Source organism: Bos mutus, chromosome 19, assembly GCF_027580195.1.
Source record: "Bos mutus isolate GX-2022 chromosome 19, NWIPB_WYAK_1.1, whole genome shotgun sequence".
Taxonomy (NCBI): Eukaryota; Metazoa; Chordata; class Mammalia; order Artiodactyla; family Bovidae; genus Bos; species Bos mutus.
In genome coordinates, this window is record NC_091635.1 from 39,920,974 (window position 1) to 39,943,357 (window position 22,384).

At 44.3% G+C, this 22,384-nt stretch overlaps 1 protein-coding gene across 1 annotated transcript in view; it reads right to left on the reverse strand.

Annotated features, from left to right (window-relative positions):
* The window catches only part of VPS53 (VPS53 subunit of GARP complex), a 122,167-nt gene that overhangs the window by 48,516 nt on the left and 51,267 nt on the right, over window positions 1-22,384 (reverse strand). The window contains exons 12-13 of the mRNA XM_005888227.3: window positions 15,485-15,586; window positions 5,193-5,287 (exon numbers count right to left, since the gene is read on the reverse strand). Coding sequence (XP_005888289.1) covers window positions 5,193-5,287; window positions 15,485-15,586 — 197 coding nt within the window. The remainder of the gene's footprint in view (window positions 1-5,192; window positions 5,288-15,484; window positions 15,587-22,384) is intronic.

A 22,384-nucleotide genomic window follows, 5' to 3' on the forward strand; every position in this document is an offset into this window, starting at 1 on the left:
CTGAATAAAATAGGAATCCACATGTCCATGCTGATAAATAAATGGAGAAAAGAGAAAGCTGTTTCTTAGAAGAAATGCAGAAGAAATGATGGGATTAGAAAAATAATTACATGGCAACTCTCTTAGTAATAAAGGATTCAGACAAATGTCATTAACGAATGGTAAAATAAGTAAGTAAAGTATGAGAAAAACGCTATTTATATGGGTTCAAGGTTAAGTAATTAACACTTATTAAATACTTATTAATTAACCTGGCCGATACCATCTACACCAAGTAGTAAAAATGAGCAGCACAAGTTATGAGACACGTTGACGCTGTATGTCTCATGACAGGAGTCACTGAGAAAAACACGGCACCACTTCTGTATGAATCATGAGTCACGAGTCTGCAGCAGTCAGAACCAGACTGAGGGACATTCCACAAAGTAACTGGCCTGCACTCATCAAAAATTTTCAGGCTATGGAAGATAAAGAAAGAATAAGTTATTCTTCTGGATGGAACCAAGAGTTGTGACAAATAAATGTAACCTGCGATCCTGGAATGGATTTGGGATCTATAAAAAACAGGATTGGGACAAACAGGGAAAGCGAATGGGGTCTATGGATTCAATGCAAGTGCTGTGTCAACGCTACCTTCTTGACTTTAATGACTACACTGCGGCTATGTGGGGCTGCCAGGTGGCTCAGTAGAAAAGATCCGCCTGCCAATGCAGGAGACATGGGTTTAATACTGGGTGGGGAAGATCCCCTGGAGAAGGGAATGGCAACCCACTCCAGTATTCTTGCCTGGAAAATTCCATGGACAGAAGGGCCTGGCGGGCTACAGGCCATAGGGTCACAAAAGAGTCGGACACGACTTAAGAGACTAATAAACAAACAAACAAAAAACAATGTGTATATATACATGAGAATGTGTCTGTCTGTGAGTATGTCTGCTCAGAGGTGGGAGGGACAGCTGTTAATGGAAGAATCTGGGTGAAGGATTCACAGGAGCTCTGTGTACAATTCTTGGAACTCTTTTGAAAGTTAGAAGTTAATTCAAAACAAACGATAAGCAACGTCTTTTTACAGGAAACTCTAGGCTTGACCAAGCTAGAAGCAGTGGCAGGCTCTATTTCAACAAAAGCTATTACAGAGAACTCAGGAGAATGGGCAGGAATGGAGTCACTAATAATTTCTCAGCCTGAAAATGTCACTGAACAGAGTGAAGAAAAAGTGGTTATGGAGAGAAATCAAATGGGCAGAAATGGAGTCACTAATAATTTCTCAGCCTGAAAATGTCACTGAATGGAGTGAAGGAAAAGTGGTTATGGAGAGAAATCGCTTCTGCAAGAGTCAGCCAAAAAAAATGACTACATCTCCAAGAGTAGAAGAGATACAACTAACTTCCTCCTTGGACATAAACAAAAACTGAGACACCGGCTCAGGGCATGGAAGGACAGCTAGGCCCAGCCGGGTGAGAGGTGACTTCGGGACAGCCCCGCTCCTGCCTCCTCCCTGGGCACTGGCTCCGCAGTCCTCCTGCTGCTGCTGGACCCTGGGCTGGGGCAGGTGCTGCCAGGACTCTCCCCAGGTAGGGAGGGCGCTACAGAGATGAGAGAGTGGACCCCACGCCAGGCTCAGCCGAGAGCTGGCAGCACCGACCAGGCCACCCAAGCACCTGAGAACCTGGAACTGGGTCACCAGAAGGGCAGGGCAGACGCGGCTCCCGAGCCCTGTTTTCTTGTGCCAGGTGCCGACATGTCGTATCATTTCACCCTCGCCGCTAATCCTGCCAGCGGGGCTTTATTCACTCGACTGTAGAGGGTGTAAAACAGACTCGGAGAGGTGAGGACCAGAGCTGGGGGCCCGAGGCGGGGGGTGCAGGGCTTGGATGCAAGTGCAGGTCTGTCTGGCACCCAGGCCCATGCTCTTTCCACTACCTTGGGTTGGGTCTCTGTCCTCAGGGAGCTTGTGAATGGCCTCAGGTTTTCCTTCTTGCAGAGCTACAACAGGAGTAGTGATTTGCCCCCAGTCAGTGCCCACTTGAGTTCCTTCCCCAGTCTTAGGATTCTCTGACTTTAGGAAGGACTTTGAAGAACCTCTTGAAACTGTACTCAAGATAGCGTGTGGGTTCACGTGGATTTTTTTTTTTTGGCAAAGAGGCCTGTGGTTTTGGTTGGTTCTCGACTCAAGGGTAACAACCCACTGCTTTAGGCATTATTCTGTCTGATGCTCTCCTGTAACAGATGAGGAAATGGGTTTCTTGAACTTGATTTCCTGCTCCCAGCTTTTGCTGCTTATTCTGGAGCGAGAGCAGCCCAGCCTACGCAGTTGTCCTATGAGAAGCTTCCGCTACTGCCCTCGTGCTGTGGAGCGTTCCGGCGAGGCCAGGCGGCAGGCTGAGGGGCCAGCACTGCATTTTTTCAGAGAGAAATGGAGAGTCCCTAAGGAAGGGAGGGCTGGCCCTTTGCCCAAAGCCTCATGAACAATGAGTGTGCTTTATATGAATTGAGGCCATGTGAGAAGAGCGGATCCCAGGATGATACCAGATAATCTACAAAATGACTTTTTTTTTTCTTAAACTGGACAGGTTTGGGGAAACCACATGGTTATCTCAGATATGCACTTTAAACTCTGGACCCAACAGCTTTCAAGCCTTTCTAAAAATAAGAATTTGGATTGATAAGAGAAGATAGGGGTTTGGCCCATAATAGTCATACAGGTGGGCTGCTTCAAGACCTGTTCATCTAACAGGCAAATAGCAGCTCCTTTTTCCTTTCCTGCAGAGGTGTCTTATTAGTAATCTTGAGAAAAAACTTTGTGAATGCAGAAGACAGGATGTTTTTAAAAAAAAAAAAATGGTAATAGTAACTATTTAACAGATGAGGAAATAATTCCTTAAACTTGATTTTAGTAGTCTGCCCTTCTGCATGCCTATGGACGTAAGCCAAATGGATAGAGAGCAGGAGGAAAACTGAGGCTTTACAAGGCAAAAGATGTCAAGGCAACTTTTTTTTTTTGCTGGGTAGGTGGCAGGGAGGAGGTTGTTTTTGTTAACATAGAAGCTCTTTCACAAATTAATCTTCTGGGGTTTTAATATGTAATTTGTAATATGATTACAAAATATGCATTTTGTACTCAACGAAGAAAAGAATAGAAGCAATCTATCACCAATTCAATGGACATGAGTTTGAGCAAACTCTGGGAGATAATGGAGGACAGAGGAGTCTGGGGTGCTGGAGTCCATGGGGTAGGGGTCACAAAGAGTCGGACACAACTTGGCGAATGAACAACAATAAAATAAAATTGTTGAAGAACAATAATGTTCCAGGTAAGACACAAATACCCACTTGAAATGTTCTCTTAATTTTCTGGTTTACCCTTGGAATATACTTTTAAGTAAGAATGTGCTAAAATGAAAGAAGCATTAAAAAAAAAAAAGAGGGGGAAGGACTAGAGCTCAGGACCTAAGTGCTTTCCCAGAGAACGCCCCTTGAGGAGCTTCTTAGAGCCGCTGCCGTCCCCTGTGAGCCGCTCTCTGGTCCTCCTAAACATATACTTTAGGCTACAGGGCCTCTTCTCAAAGCCTGGACCAGCCTGCCTCCAGTCAGTTCGACCTGTTTCAGAAACCTGGCCTTTCCAGACTGGGCCTTCCACAGTTGCTCTGGCTGTGGACAGAGATTCAGGGATGAAGAGAGCATAGAAGTGGATACTGGAACATGACCACACTCTGCTGGCTGTGAGAGCACTCATGACCATATTCAACTGGCTGTGGTTGCAGTGGGCTGCTTGGTAAGCATTTTCTGGAACCCCTGCACTTGTAAAAAGCATGTATATTAAAGGGATGATAATCCATCAAAGAAAATAAGAAGCCATCAGTCCAAACAGACAAAAACAAACAAACCAACAAGTGGGGGAGAAGAGGAAGCTCTTCCTTGTAGTAGAATTCCAATGAGTAAATGTAGAAGAAATGATAGAAACCCACAGTATTTGGCAAACACTACAGTAATCACTGTCAGGCAGGAATTGTCAAGAGCTGTGACAATGAGGGGCGAAGTGACGAGACGGGGGACACTTACGTGGTCCTGAAGTATCCCCCCACAAAATACTTATTATAAAGCAAAAGCGCAGCTTTATTGGGAAAAAGCTGGCAGACACCACTTCAGCAACTGGTCAAGGTCAACCTCAGCAGTAACAGGACAAAGCCACGTGAGATGCCCCTCCTGACATCGTGCGCTGAGCACTGAGGAGGACACAATGTCACCTCTGTGGTGTTCTTGCCCCAAACACATAATCTGGATTTAATCAAGAGGAAACATCACAAACAGAAATTGAGGGCTTTGGACAAAAGAGCTGGTCAAACACTTTTCAAAAGCGTCAAGGTCATGAAAGACAAAGAAGAGACTGAGGAACTGTTCAAGCTTAAAGGAGACTAAGGAGACCTGACAACTAAACGCATGACTGGGTCTTGGACCAGAGGAAGGACATGCAGGGGAGAGCAGCACCTCCCTGATTTTGATCACTGCGGTTCTATAAGCTGCTGCCATTCTCTGGGGGCTTCCCAGGTGGTGCAGGGGTAAAGACCCCGCCCGCCAATGCAGGAGACGTGGGTGCAATTCCTGGGTCAGCAGATCCCCCGGGGAAGGAAATGGCAACCCACTCCAGTATTCTTGCCTTGGAAATCCCATGGGCAGAGGAGCCTGGTGGGCTACAGTCCATGGGGTCACAAAGAGTCAGACTTGACTTAGCAACTAAACAACCACCACCATTCTCTGGACAAAGGATACAAGAGAATTCTTTTATAACTTTTTGGTGAATCTAAATGATTTCAAAATGAAAAGTTAAACAAATTATACTTGAAAACATATACATCAGAGTTGAGGCTTTCATTCTCCACTTTTCAGCACCTGACACCGTAAAGCCTGGCAGGCTGACATGCAGACGTAAGGGCTCAGGCCCATCTCGGAACTAGGTGCTGGGACCTGTTTGGGAGGGCCTTAGAGTCACATTCAGGCTTCTGAGATTGATAGACATAATACATCATAACACTCAAAAATCAAAAAGTATCCTTAGCAGCTTTCCAGGGAGGGTCATGGGCATGCCAAGTCCCTCCTTCAACCTCTAGAAGGAGCTGTGCCCTTGTGAGGCCCCTCCCTGACTCGAGGCGGGAGAAATGGCAGGAGAAAGCAGCAAAATGGTTGTCAACTCACTTGTCCTGGGACTCAATGTACACGTAGAGATGCGGCTCAAAACACTTGGAAACAATGCCGTGAAATGGATTGTCTGGGGCTTTAGGCTTCTTAGGCTGTAAAGGGAAAAAAGAGAGAAAAGGAAAGATAAAAAGAAACTCTATACTTGAGCCATTTTTGCAAATTTTCCAGCAGTTTCAACAAAAACATCCCTTCAAAGTTCACTCCTAACTTACAGAAAAGAAGCACGTGGTGTAACTAGACTGGGACTATGTCCTGTATTATAATTCATGCCAGCTTGTGAATAATAAACCAACTTTGTTGGCATCATTTATGTGCTCTGTGCAGTGAAAGATTTACAGCTACTGTGATAACACATGCATTTTCAATTTGGAAGGTCTTCATCATCTGACTGATGTTTGAAAAATGCAAATTCTTGCTAATAATCAGCACCTTATAGCTGGGCAGTGCCTTGGAATGTCTAAAGTACTTTTACAGTCTAGTTTTGAAAGCCTCAATTTACTGCTTGTTATTATCGGCCAAGCGCTTTGATACGAAATAACATCTCATCTACTCCTCACAACAACCTTCAATGTAGGAATTATGACTACTATTTTACACTAAAAGAAGGGCTTCCCTGGTGGCTCAGCTGGTAAAGAATCCATCTACAGTGAGGGAGACCTGGGTTCGATCCCTGGGTTGGGAAGATTCCCTGGAGAAGGGAGAGGGCTACTTGCTCCAGTATTCTGGCCTGGAGAATTCCATGAACTGTATAGTCCACGGAGTCGCAAAGAGCTGGACACGACTGAGCAACTTTCACTTTCACTACACCTAAAGAAATGGAGGCACAGGAGGTGTTAGCAGCCTGCCCCCAGGCACAGGGTGGCGTCTCCTACCTCCTAAACCAGAACTCTTCCTATTAGATCACTGCTGTTCTTGCAGTGCTTCCTGACTGCTGAATTTCATCAACAAATAGGAAAAAACAAAAACAAGAAGGGTAGGGGGCCAACACAGGGTTGCTAACTTTTCATTTTGCTACTTTATACTCTCAATATTCTCGCCACAAGTTCCTAAAAGAGTATTTTATACTTAAACCTTTTAAAAGAGAAAACAGCTGCATAAAGGCAGTTCTTCCCAAGAAGAGACAGTTAGTTGGTGACCTTATACCAAGATAGAAAGATAGGTAGATAGACAGGCTGGCTGTTTTATCTGTATTTTTTGCCTTGCATCAGCGAAAACATGGATCAGCCCTGGTCCCCAACTGATGCTGGGAAAATTGTATCTGATAAAAAGGTTATCTGGATAGGCAAGCATTTAAAAACTACTATTTGCTACATGATAGAGTAGCCATCATGGTCAACAAGAGAGTCCGAAATGCAGTACTTGGATGCAATCTCAAAAACGACAGAATGATCTCTGTTTGTTTACAAGGCAAACCATTCAATATTACAGTAATCCAAGTCTATGCCCCAACCAGCAACGCTGAAGAAGCTCAAGTTGAACGGTTCTATGAAGACCTACAAGACCTTTTAGAACTAACACCCAAAAAAGATGTCCTTTTCATTATAGGGGACTGGAATGCAAAAGTAGGAAGTCAAGAAACACCTGGAGTAACAGGCAAATTTGGTCTTGGAATACGGAATGAAGCAGGGCAAAGACTAACAGAGTTTTGCCAAGAAAATGCACTGGTCATAACAAACACCCTCTTTCAACAACACAAGAGAAGACTCTACACATGGACATCACCAGATGGTCAACACCAAAATCAGATTGATTATATTCTTTGCAGCCAAAGATGGAGAAGCTCTATACAGTCAACAAAAACAAGACCAGGAGCTGGCTGTGGCTCAGATCATGAACTCCTAATTGCCAAATTCAGACTTAAACTGAAGAAAGTAGGGAAAACCACTAGACCATTCAGGTATGACCTAAATCAAATCCCTTATGATTATACAGTGGAAGTGACAAATAGATTTAAGGGACTAGATTTTATAGACAGAGTGCCTGATGAACTATGGACAGAGGTTCGTGACATTGTACAGGAGAGAGGGATCAAGACCATCCCCATTGAAAAGAAATACAAAAAAGCAAAATGGCTGTCTGAGGAGGCCTTACAAATAGCTGTGAAAAGAAGAGAAGTGAAAAGCAAAGGAGAAAAGGAAAGATATAAGCATCTGAATGCAGAGTTCCAAAGAATAGCAAGAAGAGATAAGAAAGCCTTCCTCAGCGATCAATGCAAAGAAATAGAGGAAAACAACAGAATGGGAAAGACTAGAGATCTCTTCAAGAAAATTAGAGATATCAAGGGAACATTTCATGCAAAGATGGGCTCAATAAAGGACAGAAATGGTATGGACCTAACAGAAGCAGAAGATATTAAGAAGAGGTGACAAGAATGCACAGAAAAACTGTATAAAAAAGATCTTCATGACCAAGATAATCACGATGGTGTGGTCACTCACCTAGAGCCAGACATCCTGGAATGTGAAGTCAAGTGGGCCTTTGAAAGCATCACTATGAACAAAGCTAGTGGAGGTGATGGCATTCCAGTTGAGCTATTTCAAATCCTGAAAGATGATGCTGTGAAAGTGCTGCACTCAGTATACCAGCAAATTTGGAAAACTCAGCAGTGGCCACAGGACTGGAAAAGGTCAGTTTTCATTCCAACCCCAAAGAAAGGCAATGCCAAAGAATGCTCAAACTACCGCACAATTGCACTCATCTCACACACTAGTAAAGTAATGCTCAAAATTCTCCAATCCAAGCTTCAGCAATATGTGAACCGTGAACTTCCAGACGTTCAAGCTGGTTTTCGAAAAGGCAGAGGAACCAGAGATCAAATTGCCAACATCCGCTGGATCATGGAAAAAGCAAGAGAGTTCCAGAAAAACATCTATTTCTGCTTTATTGACTATGCCAAAGCCTTTGACTGTGTGGATCACAATAAACTGTGGAAAATTCTGAAAGAGATGGGAATACCAGACCACCTGACCTGCCTCTTGAGAAACCTATATGCAGGTCAGGAAGCAACAGTTAGAATTGGACATGGAACAACAGACTGGTTCCAAATAGGAAAAGGAGTACATCAAGGCTGTATATTGTCATCCTGCTTATTTAACTTATATGCAGAGTACATCATGAGAAACGCTAGGCTGGAAGAAGCACAAGCTGGAATCAAGATTGCCAGGAGAAATATCAATAACCTCAGATATGCAGATAACACCACCCTTATGGCAGAAACTGAAGAGGAACTAAAAAGCCTCTTGATGAAAGTGAAAGAGGAGAGTGAAAAAGTTGGCTTAAAGCTCAACATTCAGAAAACGAAGATCATGGCATCTGGTCCCATCACTTCATGGGAAATAGATGGGGAAACAGTGTCAGACTTTATTTTTTGGGGCTCCAAAATCACTGCAGATGGTGACTGCAGCCATGAAATTAAAAGATGCTTACTCCTTGGAAGAAAAGTTATGACCAACCTAGATAACATATTGAAAAGCAGAGACATTACTTTGCTAACAAAGGTCCGTCTAGTCAAGGCTATGGTTTTTCCAGTGGTCATGTATGGATGTGAGAGTTGGACTGTGAAGAAAGCTGAGCGCCGAAGAATTGATGGTTTTGAACTGTGGTGCTGGAGAAGACTCTTAATAGTCCCATGGACTTCAAGGAGATCCAACCAGTCCATTCTGAAGGAGATCAGCCCTGGGATTTCTTTGGAAGGAATGATGCTAAGGCTAAAACTCCAGTACTTTGGGCTACCTCATGCGAAGAGTTGACTCACTGGAAAAGACTCTGATGCTGGGAGGGATTGGGGGCAGGAGGAGAAAGGGATGACAGAGGATGAGATGGCTGGATGGCATCACTGACTCGATGGACGTGAGTCTGAGTGAACTCCGGGAGTTGGTGATGGACAGGAAAGCCTGGCGTGCTGCGATTCATGGGGTCACAGAGAGTTGGACATGACTGAGTGACTGAACTGAACTGATTTGCTACTAAATTTCCTTTCAAAACATCTAAAAAATAAACAAGATCTTCCTACATGTTTCTGTTCCTAAAAAAAGAAAAAGCCAATTGTATCTATGTTTTGTTTGTGGGCATTTGAAAATAGATACAGGTCTCTGAGGCTTTGCTGGGGTTGATACAAGGGTACAATTTGGATATAAATCAGCACTTATACTCGTTGAACTAAACTGTTCATCTCTTAATAAACTGGAAAAGCTAAGCTCCTAAAGACAGACAGAAATAATGATTACCTTCTAGTAATCAAAAAAAACCAAACAAACCCTGAAATGCTTAAAAACATCTATAAAAACTGGTAATGATCACCCGAAACGTCAACTGTAGACATACCGCATTTAATCTCATATCTAGCTCTATTCCCTTTTCACCTTCTAAGAATTCCATGTCTTTATTTACTTATTTGGCAGGATTTGAAGAAACTCTGGTTCTTCCTAAGACTAACTATAGTCTGAGCTATTTTCTCTTACCATCCAGAAGCCACTGCCAAAGTCAGGCCTTAGGCTGAGATTGTAAGAGACTCTGGGCTTCCCAGGTGGCATCAGTGGTAAAGAAGGCACCTGCCAATGCAGGAGATGTAAGAGACGCAGGTACGATCCCTGGATCGAAAAGATCCCCTGGAGGAGGACATGGCAACCTACTCCAGTATTCTTGCCTGGGGGATTCCATGGGTAGAGGAGACGGGAGGGTTGCATGGGGCAAAGAGTTGAACATGACTGAAGTGACTTAGCACATAAGACCGGGTTAATTTGAGTTTAAATTGGCTAGATCCAAAGTTCTACTTCATTTTATAGATATCTTAGGGGTTTCTCTACATTTCCATTAGTTTAGAATGAGGGATCTGTGATGCAATGTGATGACTGTGAAGGTGTGGTCCTTATCTGTTTTACATTTTCCAAGTCAGTTACTTGTATTTCAAAATTTGTTATTCTTTTCGATAAAGTGATCTGATAAACGAACAGAGAAATATGATTTAATTTGTCTAACTTTTTTAGGATTAGATATCCTGAAATATCCTGAGTTTAACAGCACCACACAGCAAGTGTATGGGCATGCTCAGTTGTGTTCGACTCTTCGTGACTCCACAGACTGTAACCTGCCAGGCTCCTCTGTCCATGGAATTTTCCAAGCGAGAATACTGGAGCTGGTTGCCATTTCCTTCTCCAGGGGATCTTCCCGACCCAGGGATCCAATCCCTGTCTTTTGTGTCTCTTGTACCGGCAGACAGGTTCTTTACCAGCTGAACCACCGGGGACCCAGATACCCTGATTTTAGAACTGGAAAACAAGACCACAATACCCAGATGCCTTTTCATTAACTAAAATGCAATCTTCATAAATATAATTATTCCCTTTATTTATATTTTCTTCCCCTGACAAAAATATTCACATGTCTGTAGGACAGCTTCTGGAAACTATAAATGGAAGTTTGTGTAATACAGAATATTGTCATGTTTTAAATCAACATGTGTATTTTGTATCTGGCTTTATTTACTAATTTCAGTGTGCTTTCCCAGCAATTGACAGTGTTTTAATTTATCACTTTTGGATCACATTATAACATCTAAATAAGTCTATAAATGAGATATCGCACTGGTGTTAAATTTTCTGATTTTGATCTGTGGTGATTTTAGCGAGTACCTCTCTTTAGAGTGAATCTCTTTCTTAAGTGAATGTGTTTCCTAGAAAGGAAATACATACTGAAATACTCAGAGACAAAGGGCATGATACTTATAAACTGACTTGTTCTGAAAGAGAGAGAGACAGAGGGAGGGAAAGTAAGAGACAGGAGAGAGAGAGGGAGGGGAGAAAATGGTAAAGTGAATGTAGCAAAACAGTAGAAACTAGTGAACTCAGGTGAAAGATATTTGGGAGTTCCTAGCAATATTTTTAAAACTTTCCCTAAATTTGACATTCTTTTTTTAAAAAAGAGAAAAAGGTTTCAAATAACAATAAAAAATCCAAATAAAGCCTAGAGTTAAGTGACTAGTACTGTATCAGTGTTAACCAGCTGGTTTTGATGATAACTGTACTACAGGTATATCCCAGGTGTAGTAGAGGAGCATTCTGAGAAACGGCACATCACCAGCAGCTGGGACCACACCCCGTGGCAGCAGAGACATCCACACCTAAGGAAAAGACGAGGTTAGCACCAACATCCCGGTTTTGATAACGTGCTGTAGTTATGGGATTCATCAGAACTGAGGGAAGCTGAGAGATGGGTATCCAGGACTTCTCTGTGCAACTTTTTATGAGTCTATAATTATTTTGAAATTAAAAGTTTTTTTTTTTAAGTGGTTCAGAGGGACTTCCTGGTAGTCCAGGGGTTAAGACTTCCCCTTCCAATGCAGGGGGTGCAGGTTCCCTGGTTGGGATCCCTGGTTGGATTCCCAGCGGGATGCCTGGCTGGGGAGACAAGATCCCACATGCCTTGTGGGCAAAACACCAAAACATAAAACAGAAGCAATACTGTAACACATTCCATAAAGACTTTAAAACTGGTCCACATCAAAAAGTTCTTTAAAAAAAAAAAGGTTCAGCAGAGTTAAGACTTCAAAGGCGAAGAAGTTTGGGGAATATCTTTACCTATTTATTTTGCTTATATTTTCCTTTTTATGTATGCACAAAATGATATGTGATAAAAATGTATGGATGAATCTAGAGAGCTTATTCAGATAAACAGAGATTCCAATGAGTAGGGAGTATGGCTACCTGATATTTCAACAAACTCACCCTGACCCGTCTTCCTGGGGACCAAGTTTGATGAGGCCCCACAGATGCCTCTGGCTGTGGCTCAGAGAGCCAGCCACACAGTCAGACAGCCCAGGTGGCCCGAACCTTCCGCAGGCAACTCTACTTCGCCCAGCCTCTGCCGTCTAATGGCACTCCCAGCGGAGAGGAGGGACCTATAGTCATAGTCATAGCTCCCTGTCCTCTTACAGAGTTTTCAAGGTGATCTGGAAGCAAGAAGGGAACAATGGGAGGCACTGCCTCAAGTCTTTTTTTTAACCCCCACTGAGCTGCCTCCTGCTTCCGGCTGCCTCATATCTGTGTTCATATTTAGATGCTACAGGCTAGAATTGGAGCTCAAGTTGGTGTCTCCCTTTGCACCTTCTAGCTCCCTAAAGGGTTGCTTCTCAGCTTAAAGAATATACTAAAGTCGTTTAGCAGTAGCACTCGGGCTGGACTTCGGAGTGTGTGGATTCTGTCCAAAAGCTGCAGATGTTTAAGCTATTTCCTCCTGGAGTTTGATGGAATAATAAAAGGTTAGTGTTGTCACAGTAAGGAGGTCTGCAGCTGGTCCCATTTCCTTTTATTACAATCCAATGTAAACAGATTAAATCTAACTGCTCGGATCACCAGAAGGGTACATTTTAAAGCCAGAAATTCCTTATTTCTTCTTTCTTTTATACTCTGAAGACCCTCAGTCCTCTTTCAGATGCCATTTTTTAATCATTGGGAACATGTTGGCAACAGACTGCTCGAACTAAATACCTCTTTTCAAGTTCGCGCGCTCCCTTCTCTATAGCCCCATCTTGAAGGCCCCCTGTCTGCTGACTGCAGTGATGCCAACAGGTCAGGTAATCCAGAAAAACTACTGGTCCCCCTGCCCCGGCCGAGTTCACCACCAGCATGTGGTGCGCTTCCCCCTGAAGCCCCATCTGGCTCCTCCTCTTCCAGTGCGCCCAACTTTAGAAGCCAGGGAGTAACTGGGAAGTCGGGGCTGGGGGCGGTCCTGGAGCTCCCACCTAATCAACCACAAGTGGGACGGTGCTGGGGAGGCGGTAGGAGGCTGGGGACGCAGACGAGGAGGCATTAGTCACTGGTGTGTCAGTTTTATTACTAAAAAGGAACAGCCCGTGAAACTGAGGGTGGATCATCTAGCCCAGAGGTTTTCAGTACTTTTTCTAGGTTTTTAAATATATGGACCATTTTTAAAGTCTTCACTGAATTTGTTACAACATTGCTTCTGTTTTATGTCTTGGTTTTTTGGCCGAGAGGCATGTGGGATCTAGCTTCCTGATCAGGGATTGAACTCCTTGCATTGGAAGCTGAAGTCTTAACCACTGGACCACCACAGAAGTCTCAGTTTCCTTTTGAATATACCTAGAACCCCTGATTCTAAAGTAATTTTACCTGGGAGTCCATGAAAAAAGTGACTCAAAACAGAACTGCTCTATTTGGAGGGACTTAGAGCTCTGGTCTCTTCCCAGCTCCCCACAGTGACATGTGACAGGGCACCAAGGAACAGAACTGGAAAACCACTGGCTCCCTCTAAACAAGGGAAGTCCAATGAGAAAAGTACCTGCCAAGGTCACACAGCCAGCTGGTGGCAAACCAGAGTCTGGCATCTTCTCCATCACGTGACTCTGCTTTACCCCATGTACCCATGTTCTGTGTCCTTAGAATGAGCAGATCTTCATCCTTAAGACAAGCTTAATCTCAAGCTTCCAGGATGAGCAAAAAGTTCCACAAGAAAGAAAAAAAAAACCAAGTTACCTGACAAAACTGATTTTTTAGTTCATGGGGAACACTATCATAATCCAGTTTTGTGACACCCAGAGATGACTGGCTAATGGAATAATTTTCCAACAGCACTGGGCACATCTGAGTGTTCAGCTACATGATTCTGGATGTGACAGTGGCAGCCATGTGCTCTGGGGAGACAGGAGGGCCCTGAAAATGGCCCAACTATAGAAGGCCAGATCAGAGGGTGCAGATACCCAAGCGCGGGTGGAGGATGAGTTCCACACCTGGACTCTTCTTTCTCATCCCAGTCCTTCCTCCCAAAATGGGAGAGATACATTTCTTTCTTTTTTTGGCTGTGCTGAGTGGCATGTAGGATCTTAGTTCCCAGACCAAGGATCAATCCTTCAACCCCTGCACTGAAAGCATGAAGTCTTAACCACTGGACCACCAGGGAAGTCCCTGAGAGAGGCATTTCTTTAAGAGAAATCTTTGTTTTCTCCTAGCCTAGCTGATATGATGGCTTTAAATCAATTACATTTAATCCTGTAGATCTCTGGGATATGGCCTCAGGGCATCTCTCCAGTTTTATTCATTCCCTTTTATTCATGGGATTCATTTCTAGGTCCTCCACTTTTCAGGGCAACATCACGGTGTGATGGAAAGAGCACCAGGAAAGGAATTTTAGTCTCTGACTTCCAGACCTGGCTTCCAATCCTTTCCCAGATTCTTCACTTCCAAACTCTGTAACCCTGGGCTAGTCACTGAGCCTGCCGCTCACAGAAATCCTATAAAAGGAGAGGCAGGCACGGAAGGACGAAATAAAGTAAAGCCTGTAGAAGACTTTTAAACTATAAAGCACCATAAAAATTTGAGGCATCCGTGTTTTTATAATTATTTAATCAGTGGATCAGATACCTCTGACGGCATCACTTCAGAGCTGTTCCTGGGAATTCTGCTGTCTTGGCTCCTGCCAGGACTGTAGACCTATCATCCCCCGCCGGGCTAGGAACACGGGGTGAACTGCGATGTGCACGGCTGTGGGGTTCCCAGAGCTGCTCTTCCCAGCCGGCCTCCCTTTCAGTGGTGTCTGGATGAAAATAATCTCATAAAATCATCCTCCAGCAGCCAAGTGTAGAAAATTAAAAAGAAGGCTCACTAATCCAGACAGGAAAAGTCCTGATTTATTGCTCTAACCTCTCGTGTCATAAAATGGCAATGAAACAAAAACACCATTCTCTGGAATGGAGGGAGAGGAAATTTAAGAGTTGGACAGAAAAAGCCGAAGGAAATGAAAGTGCTGGTGTGCTCTGAAAAGTAACTCTCCAAATATGCCACTGGTCCCCTTGGTGTTCTCAGGCCTCCCTGACGGCTTCCAGACCTAAGGTGCTTGGCTTCCTCTGAGTCGGAGTCTCTCCTGGCTGACGGGGGCTGCTAACTTCACCAGGGATCTTTCAGCCTCTCATGTCATCACCGGACCAGATCAGGGGACAACTAAAAGCTGGGCTGACAAATTCGAGAGATGACGAATGAGCCAGGGCAGAGTTCGGCCGCCCTGCCATACCCGCTGATCCAGCTTGGCTGCGTTGCTGAGGCGGTGGTGAGGCGACTGGAGAGCAGAGGGGTGGGGTGGGGTGGGGTGGGGCAGGAAGGACTGCTCTTTCACTCAGGTTTCTAAATGTGCTTTCAGATAAAGCCCTTCCAGAAAGACCACCAAAGTTGTAATCTCTGAATGTGTTCAACAGCCAAGGGATCATATTTAAGAGTGAGCAGACCCATTTTCAGAAACAAACATTCGGCAGGCTGTGCGGATGAAATGCAAACCAGACTTACTTGCTCTAAATCTCCTTTCTCCATCGCCAGTTCCTCCATTTCTGCTGCTGGCTCATCTTCCAGGAAGGGATTGGTGGATGCAGGTGGAGATTCAAGTTTTTTCTGTTAATTAGATGTGAGAAACAGATGGGTGTTTTCTGAGTAGAGTCAACACCTTTCCCCACTGATCTGCCTTTTCCAAGGCTCTCCAACAGCTATACCATGCAGTCTGATCTGATGGGCAAAAATGGAAATCCCCTGGATCACATTCTCACCACCAGGACTTCACACTGCTTTTTATAACAGGAGGATAATTTACAATATTGTGATGGTTTTTGCCATATATCAACATGAATGGGCCATAGGCATACATGTGTCCCTCCCCTCCTAACCACCCCCTCCCCCCTCCCTCCTCACCCCACCCCTCCAGGTAGTCAGAGAGCACCAATTTTGGGTTCCCCACATCACACATCAAACTCCCTCTGGCTCTTCCAGAAACCTTACTGCCCACCTGACCCCAATCACGAGCTGCCTAAAACTCTCACTCATCCTTCAGTCTTCAAGTCAGAAGTCTCCTGTTCTGGGCAGCCTTTTCCCACCTGGCAAGTCTGGTTTAGAAGCTTCCACCCCACCTGGCATGTCCCCTAACCAGGTATTTATTAAAATACTGCCAATTACTCATGTGTGTGTCTCCTCCCCACCAGGTTCTGTGACTGCAGGAATCATGTCTATCTTGTGTCCTATCTCTGGTGCCTGGCCAGAGACCTATATATCTTCTGAAATACGAAGGTAGGTTTGAATTCAAAAACAAACTCCAGAGCTAATCTTTTGTGTTCCAGATCATAGACTTCTCTCCTCCCAATTAAGACCCATTACAGCACCCACAACAAGATCTCCTTGAGAAAAATTACTCCCCAGCCCCTGAATATGACTTTTTTTTTCATTTTTCAAAAATACTTCTGAGCATGTATTTAAAAACAAAAAACATTTATTTGACTGCACTGGGTCTTAGCTGCAACATGCAGGATTTTCAGTCTTTAATTGTGGCACTCGACCTCTTTAATTGCCACATGTGGGATCCAGGTCCCTGATCAGGGATCGAACCTGGGCCCCCTGCACTGGGAGCACAGAGGGTTAGCTACTGGACCAACAGGAAAGTCCCATGACCACTCTTTCCAAAGATCACTGAGTGAGACTTCAGGCTAGTAGAAGGCTGGACATGTGGGTTTCAGCTCCAGTGCTGTTGCGTTGGCCCAGTCACCTAGCTTCTCTGAACCCCAGCAACCTGAATGGCTGAATGAGGAGGACAGTTACAGACCGCTTGAAGGATTAAATGTGATACAGCGTGTGAAACGCTAGAAGCAGCACATGATACATATTAACAATGATGATTCCAGTACAACAACAGAATGGCGGTGGTGCTTTGGAATTTTTTTATTTTTTTACAAATCTGACCTCAGAATGTTGTTTATGCCAAGACTCAGAATCATATCAGGTCAGCTCAACAGTGTGATCCCCAAACCCACTTTGACCCAGTAGGATCAGGAATCCAGTGCTATTAACTAATTTAATTTGTTGTTGAAGCTTAGATTCCGTTTTTCACCCTCACCCTAAAATACCAGCAACCCTCACAGAGACAACTAAAACTTAGAAATATGGCTTTCAAAGAAACATTACTTTCTAAAAATAGCCTAATTCTGAAAATAAATGTAAAGCTTTGTTCAAGATTGTTCAGCAACAGAAACAGGATGTAAGTTTTTGAACCAAATATTCTTCATCTATTGCTAGGCCTACCAGGGTTGATAATATGTTTCACAATTATGTACAGGTAGGCCTCATTTTAAAAACAATGTGTTCTTGGAAATCTTGGTGATGCGGACTGAGGGCGTTCCTGGGCTCCACACTCACTGATGGGAGTATTCAATGGATGGAGGTAAGTCGTAAGAAGCAAACATAAAAGGCAGCACTGAAAAAGCAGAGAGACGTTCCTGGCAGTACAGTGTGGGCTACTTGTTTGCTGTCACCGGGTCAGGAGATTCCCCACAGGAGAGGTGTCCTTCCTATTCCCACAGTCTGTCTCTACTGACAAACTGATGAGATATACTGGAGTCAGGGGCACTTGGGAACTTCCTGCTTATTCATGTGAGGCACATGCATTCCAGCTGGGAACCAAGCTGATACCAGAAAAGCGACTCACCACTCCTCCGTTCACCCACTTGACAAAGGGATGTACTGGGCACCACAAGGAAAGCAGGGAGCGAGGCGGACTATGCTCAGTCCTCAGGGAGCTTATGGTCAAGTGGGAGAGGCAGACTTTAACCAAAGAATCACACCAGCGTGTGTGGCGGGCCATGTAGGAAAAGCAGAGGTTGTTATGAAAGGATGCAACAGAGGGTCACAGAAAACCACCCCGAGGAAATGATGTTTGAGCCACAACTGAAGGATGCTTCAGAGCTCAGTGTGGGAGCGGTGTGGGATGGCCAGGGCTTTCTAGGCAAAGGGACTAGCGGGTGATGCCACCCATCCTGCAGTCGTGTGCTGAGCATCTGCTCAGCTCCAGGCACGCTCCTGGGCACCAGAGATCCAGCACTGAGCAAGGTAAAGAAGGGAGGTGCAGTGCTGAAAATACAGTGTGGGAACTGGGCTGAGCTGGGGAGGTTCTTCACAAGGTGATCCCAGAGGGCAGGGACATTTGAGTAGAGACTTGAATGAGGAAAAGCCAGTTGGGCCAAGACCTGGGGAAGAGCATTCTCCCCAGGGAGAGCCGATGCGAAGGCTGGAGTGAAAGGAGCATGGCAGGGAGGGGCGGCGGGGCCCCCAATCACACAGCCTGTTGAGGGCTGTGGGAAAGGCTGGTTTTCTCATAGCAACTGGGCAGTCACTGGGGGTTCTAAACAGGGCAGTGGAAGGATCCAGTTTTAGATTCTGAAGAGGCTGCTGCCAGGTGGGGCTGACACCAGAGTGGGAGAAGCTAGAGTCGTGGAAATGGAAAAAAGTGGCCACACCTGGGGCATCTTTAGGAGAGCAGACTTAAGGGGACTTGGTGAGAGAGTGGATGTGACGGGGAAGGAAAGAAAGGAATCAAGGGAAAGGTGCTTTCTGGCCTGAGGAACTGTGGTGTGACCATTGACTGAGGGATGGGCCTGGATTCAAGTCCAGGCTCTACCACTCGGGTATGTGGCTTAACTTCTCCACGCCTCAGCCCTTCCACCTGCAATGTGAAGGGATATGAACCCACTGCACAGAGATGTAGTGACAGTTAGTGAGGCAGCACATGTAAAGCATGACTGTGTATACAGAGCAGCTTAACACGACAGCTGGGGAAGTGCGGCATGCGGGGGCTGTCCTTAGTATTTAACAGGGCACAAGTCATGAAGGCAGGACCGCAGCTCTGCCTCTCAATACAGCGACACTCAGCGGGGAATGAGAGAGGACCACAGGGCTTAGAAGACTCATAAAAAGAATGTTTTTAATCACAAGTGAGATGTTCCCTACTATTTCATCTCTTTGGGAGCTCTCCAAGAAATGAAAGCAATGCATCCATCAAATTACAAGGCAGAGGCCCGCTGGGCTTCACCCTTCTGCCCTAGTCTCCAACAAAGCCCTCCAAGTACCTCCTGTACCACCATCCCATTGGCAAATGTTATGCCACAAAACACTGAGAGGTGGATGCAGACGCCAGCTACTGAGGCGGCCACGTTACTGCTCTGATTAATTTGCTGTGATGAAAGAACCAGTCTCCACAGGAAGCCGTCACCAGCACAACTCAGCCCTGTGTGCAAGAGGCCCCCTGGCAGAGACAACCAAATGTGCCACTCACTCCTGCTCTGTGGCTGTCACAGACCACAGAGAATTACAAGTTGAGGTTTAGATTTTAAAGAACTCAAATGACATGTTCCACAAGCTCTGGGGCTGCTAAATGAAACCAAAAATCTGCCAATAAATGTACAACTTTCCAGTTTTGAGAGAATTCATTCTTTTTGCTATGATGACAGTTGATTTCAAGTTCATATATGAAAAGTCTTCACACGGCAAGTGTATTCCTACTAATTAAACCACATGGGATTCCCAACACTATCAAAACAGCAGCGGCCACAGGACAGCCAAGCTGTCTCATTTACTGTTGGCAAGAGCCAACCAGGCTTTAGTCAGTAGTATGTCCACATCTGGGTCTGTCTGCACAAATCTCTTTCTAAGGTCTTAGCTGGACCCTTCAAATCATCAAAGGAAGAAACTCTGAAATTTAAGATGAATCTGTTTCCTTTCCCTGGAGAAGAGAGCTTTCAATGTGAGATGAAAGTTCCACAATTTCTGCATTTCTCATTCCAGAAACACTTTATTCCAGCCCAGTTCCTGATTTGTCCTTAAAAAGATGGCCTGGAGGCCTCAGCCGATAGGATGATGAGCACAGGCCTGTGCGCACCTGGTTTAACCTTGCTGGGACCCCTCTTTTGTTCTTGGTGCCACCACATTCAGATCTCATGTTGTGACAGTTACGTATAGGTGTCTTTCTCCTACTAGAATATACGCGGCTGTCTGATCCAATTTTTCATCTTTACCCAAGGCCCTGCCCCAAGAGGGAGCTTGAAAAACACTGGTGGATAAACGCTGGTGGAGAAGCATTGAATAAAATCCTCTTCAAACACAGGCATTGTGGTTCCTATTTTTTGTTTAAAAAAAAAAAACACAAGCAAACCCAGGTAGGTGTAGGTGTGTATGCGTGCGTGCACATGTGCATGCATGGTTGGAAGAGTCTCAAATTATAACCAAACTATTAAACAGTGCACATCTCTGGGAGGAGAGATTTAGAGTAATTGAGAAAGAAGAGATTATTCTATTTTTTTTTTTAATATTCTGTCTTCTAGTTTATTTGTTTTTAAGATTTTTTTTACGTCGACCTTTTTTTTTGATGTGGACCATTTTTAAATTCTTTATTAAATTTGTTACAATATTGCTTCTGTTTTATCTTTTGGTTTTTTGGCCACAAGACATGTGGGATGTTAGCTCCCTGACCAGGGATCAAACCCATAGCCCCTGCATTGAAAGGCGAAGTCTTAACCACTGGACCTGGATCCACTGCCAGGGAAGTCCCAAGAAGAGATGGTTCTTTTAAAATATTTTATTCTGTTTGAGCTATAACAAGCATGTATTACTCTCCCTCTTTTTGGTAGATAAATTATCTGAAGCATGAAGATGATTTATAACTAAACTCAGATTTTCTAAAACCCTTGATATTTTAAAACTGTGATATAATTAACATAAAACTCACCTTTTTAAGGTGACTTTCATTTCAGTGATTTCATAGAGGCTGAATATAATGTTTACCATAAATCTAATCACTGAGTCTCTAATGATGCATGTGGGTATAGTTAAATCCTATCTAGACATTTGCTTTTAATTTCAAGGCATTTTAATTTACAGACTATATTAAATCCCTCCTAAAGGTCGGGAATTTAGGCAATCAGCTAGAAACCTGGGCAGTTCCCTTCTTCCAGTAACCGTTATAGCACAGGACATTATGAGTTTGTTGGGGCTGGAATAATAAAAACAAAACATGCCCTGTCCTTAAGGCTCTTTCAGTCTAAGTTTCTAACAGTTTCTAACAGTCTAAGTCTCTAAGTATCCACATCTGTCAAAAAAGAGCAAAAGATGATGCATCACACGGCTCAGTTAGGAAGAGCTTTCCAGGTGAGCCTGTCTTTTCAGGTGAGCTCACCCTTATTGTTTAACTGTCAATCGGTCACCAAGGCGGGTGAAAAGGCCTGAGTGATACAGTGAAGGATGGAAGGGAGCAAGCCTGGGAGGGTCTCTGGTTAACCTGGCCTTTGGCGGACTTCTTATCTGCTCTATTATTTTCCAAGGAATCTGATAACTTTCAATGAAATCTGGCATATGATAAAGAGTATTAAGATATATTTTGATTCATTCTGTAGTTCCACTACCCTGAAACAAAATGGTGATTACCCAAAAGGCATATCCTGGGATCAAGGCCAGAGGATTTCTGTTGCCTTTCTAGAAACTCATCTTTAAGGGAAGATCCTTGAAGGCTGTGGAGCTGCCATGGTCAGGAAATGGAATGCAGAATGGTTGCTGAGTCACAATAACTGGGACAAAGAACAGTCTCAGGGGAAGAGACTGTCTTAAAAGAGAGAAGTGACATGGAGAAGCCTGTGTGGAAGACAGCTGACCAACTGGAGAGGTGAAGGGTAAATAGAAAGCTCATGGCTCAGGATTTCTGCCAATGCAGGGGGTGCAGGTTTGATTCCTAGTTGGAGAGCTAAGATCCCACATGTCTTACAGCCAAAAAACCAAAAAATGAAACAGAAACAATACTGTAATAAATTCAATAAAGCCTTTAAAAATGGCCCACTTAAAAAAAAAAGCTCATGATTCAACAGGATTTTTTTGTAATCTGAAACTGCAAACTAGATAGGAGAGCTAGGCAACAGCTGAACAACTGGAGGAAGTATTTGTAAATTGATTATGCCAGAGAATTTCAAAGACAGAAGTCCAAAAAGGAATGGATTGGTGGGAAAGGTTCAGGAGTTCCTAGTGACTGGGAACAACATCTCAGAGCACAGGACCCCCAGGAGACAGAAGGCTGCAGTCTGGGAGCATGATCCTGGTAGTGGGTAAAAGTGGAGAGATGCCGGGCTGCCCTGAGAAACAAGTAGACATCCACTGATCATTTCCAGACCTTTTCCTCACCTATTTACATATATAAACATGCTTCTCCCACAAATGGAATTACACTGTATGTACGGGGCCGTGTGGCTCAGCTGGTAAAGAATCTGCCTGCAATGCAGGAGATCCCTGGTTTGGGAAGATCCCTTAGAGAAGGAAATGGCATCCCATTCCAGTATTCTTGCCTGGAAAACCGATGGACAGAGGAGCCTGGCAGCTATAGTTCATGGAGTCGCA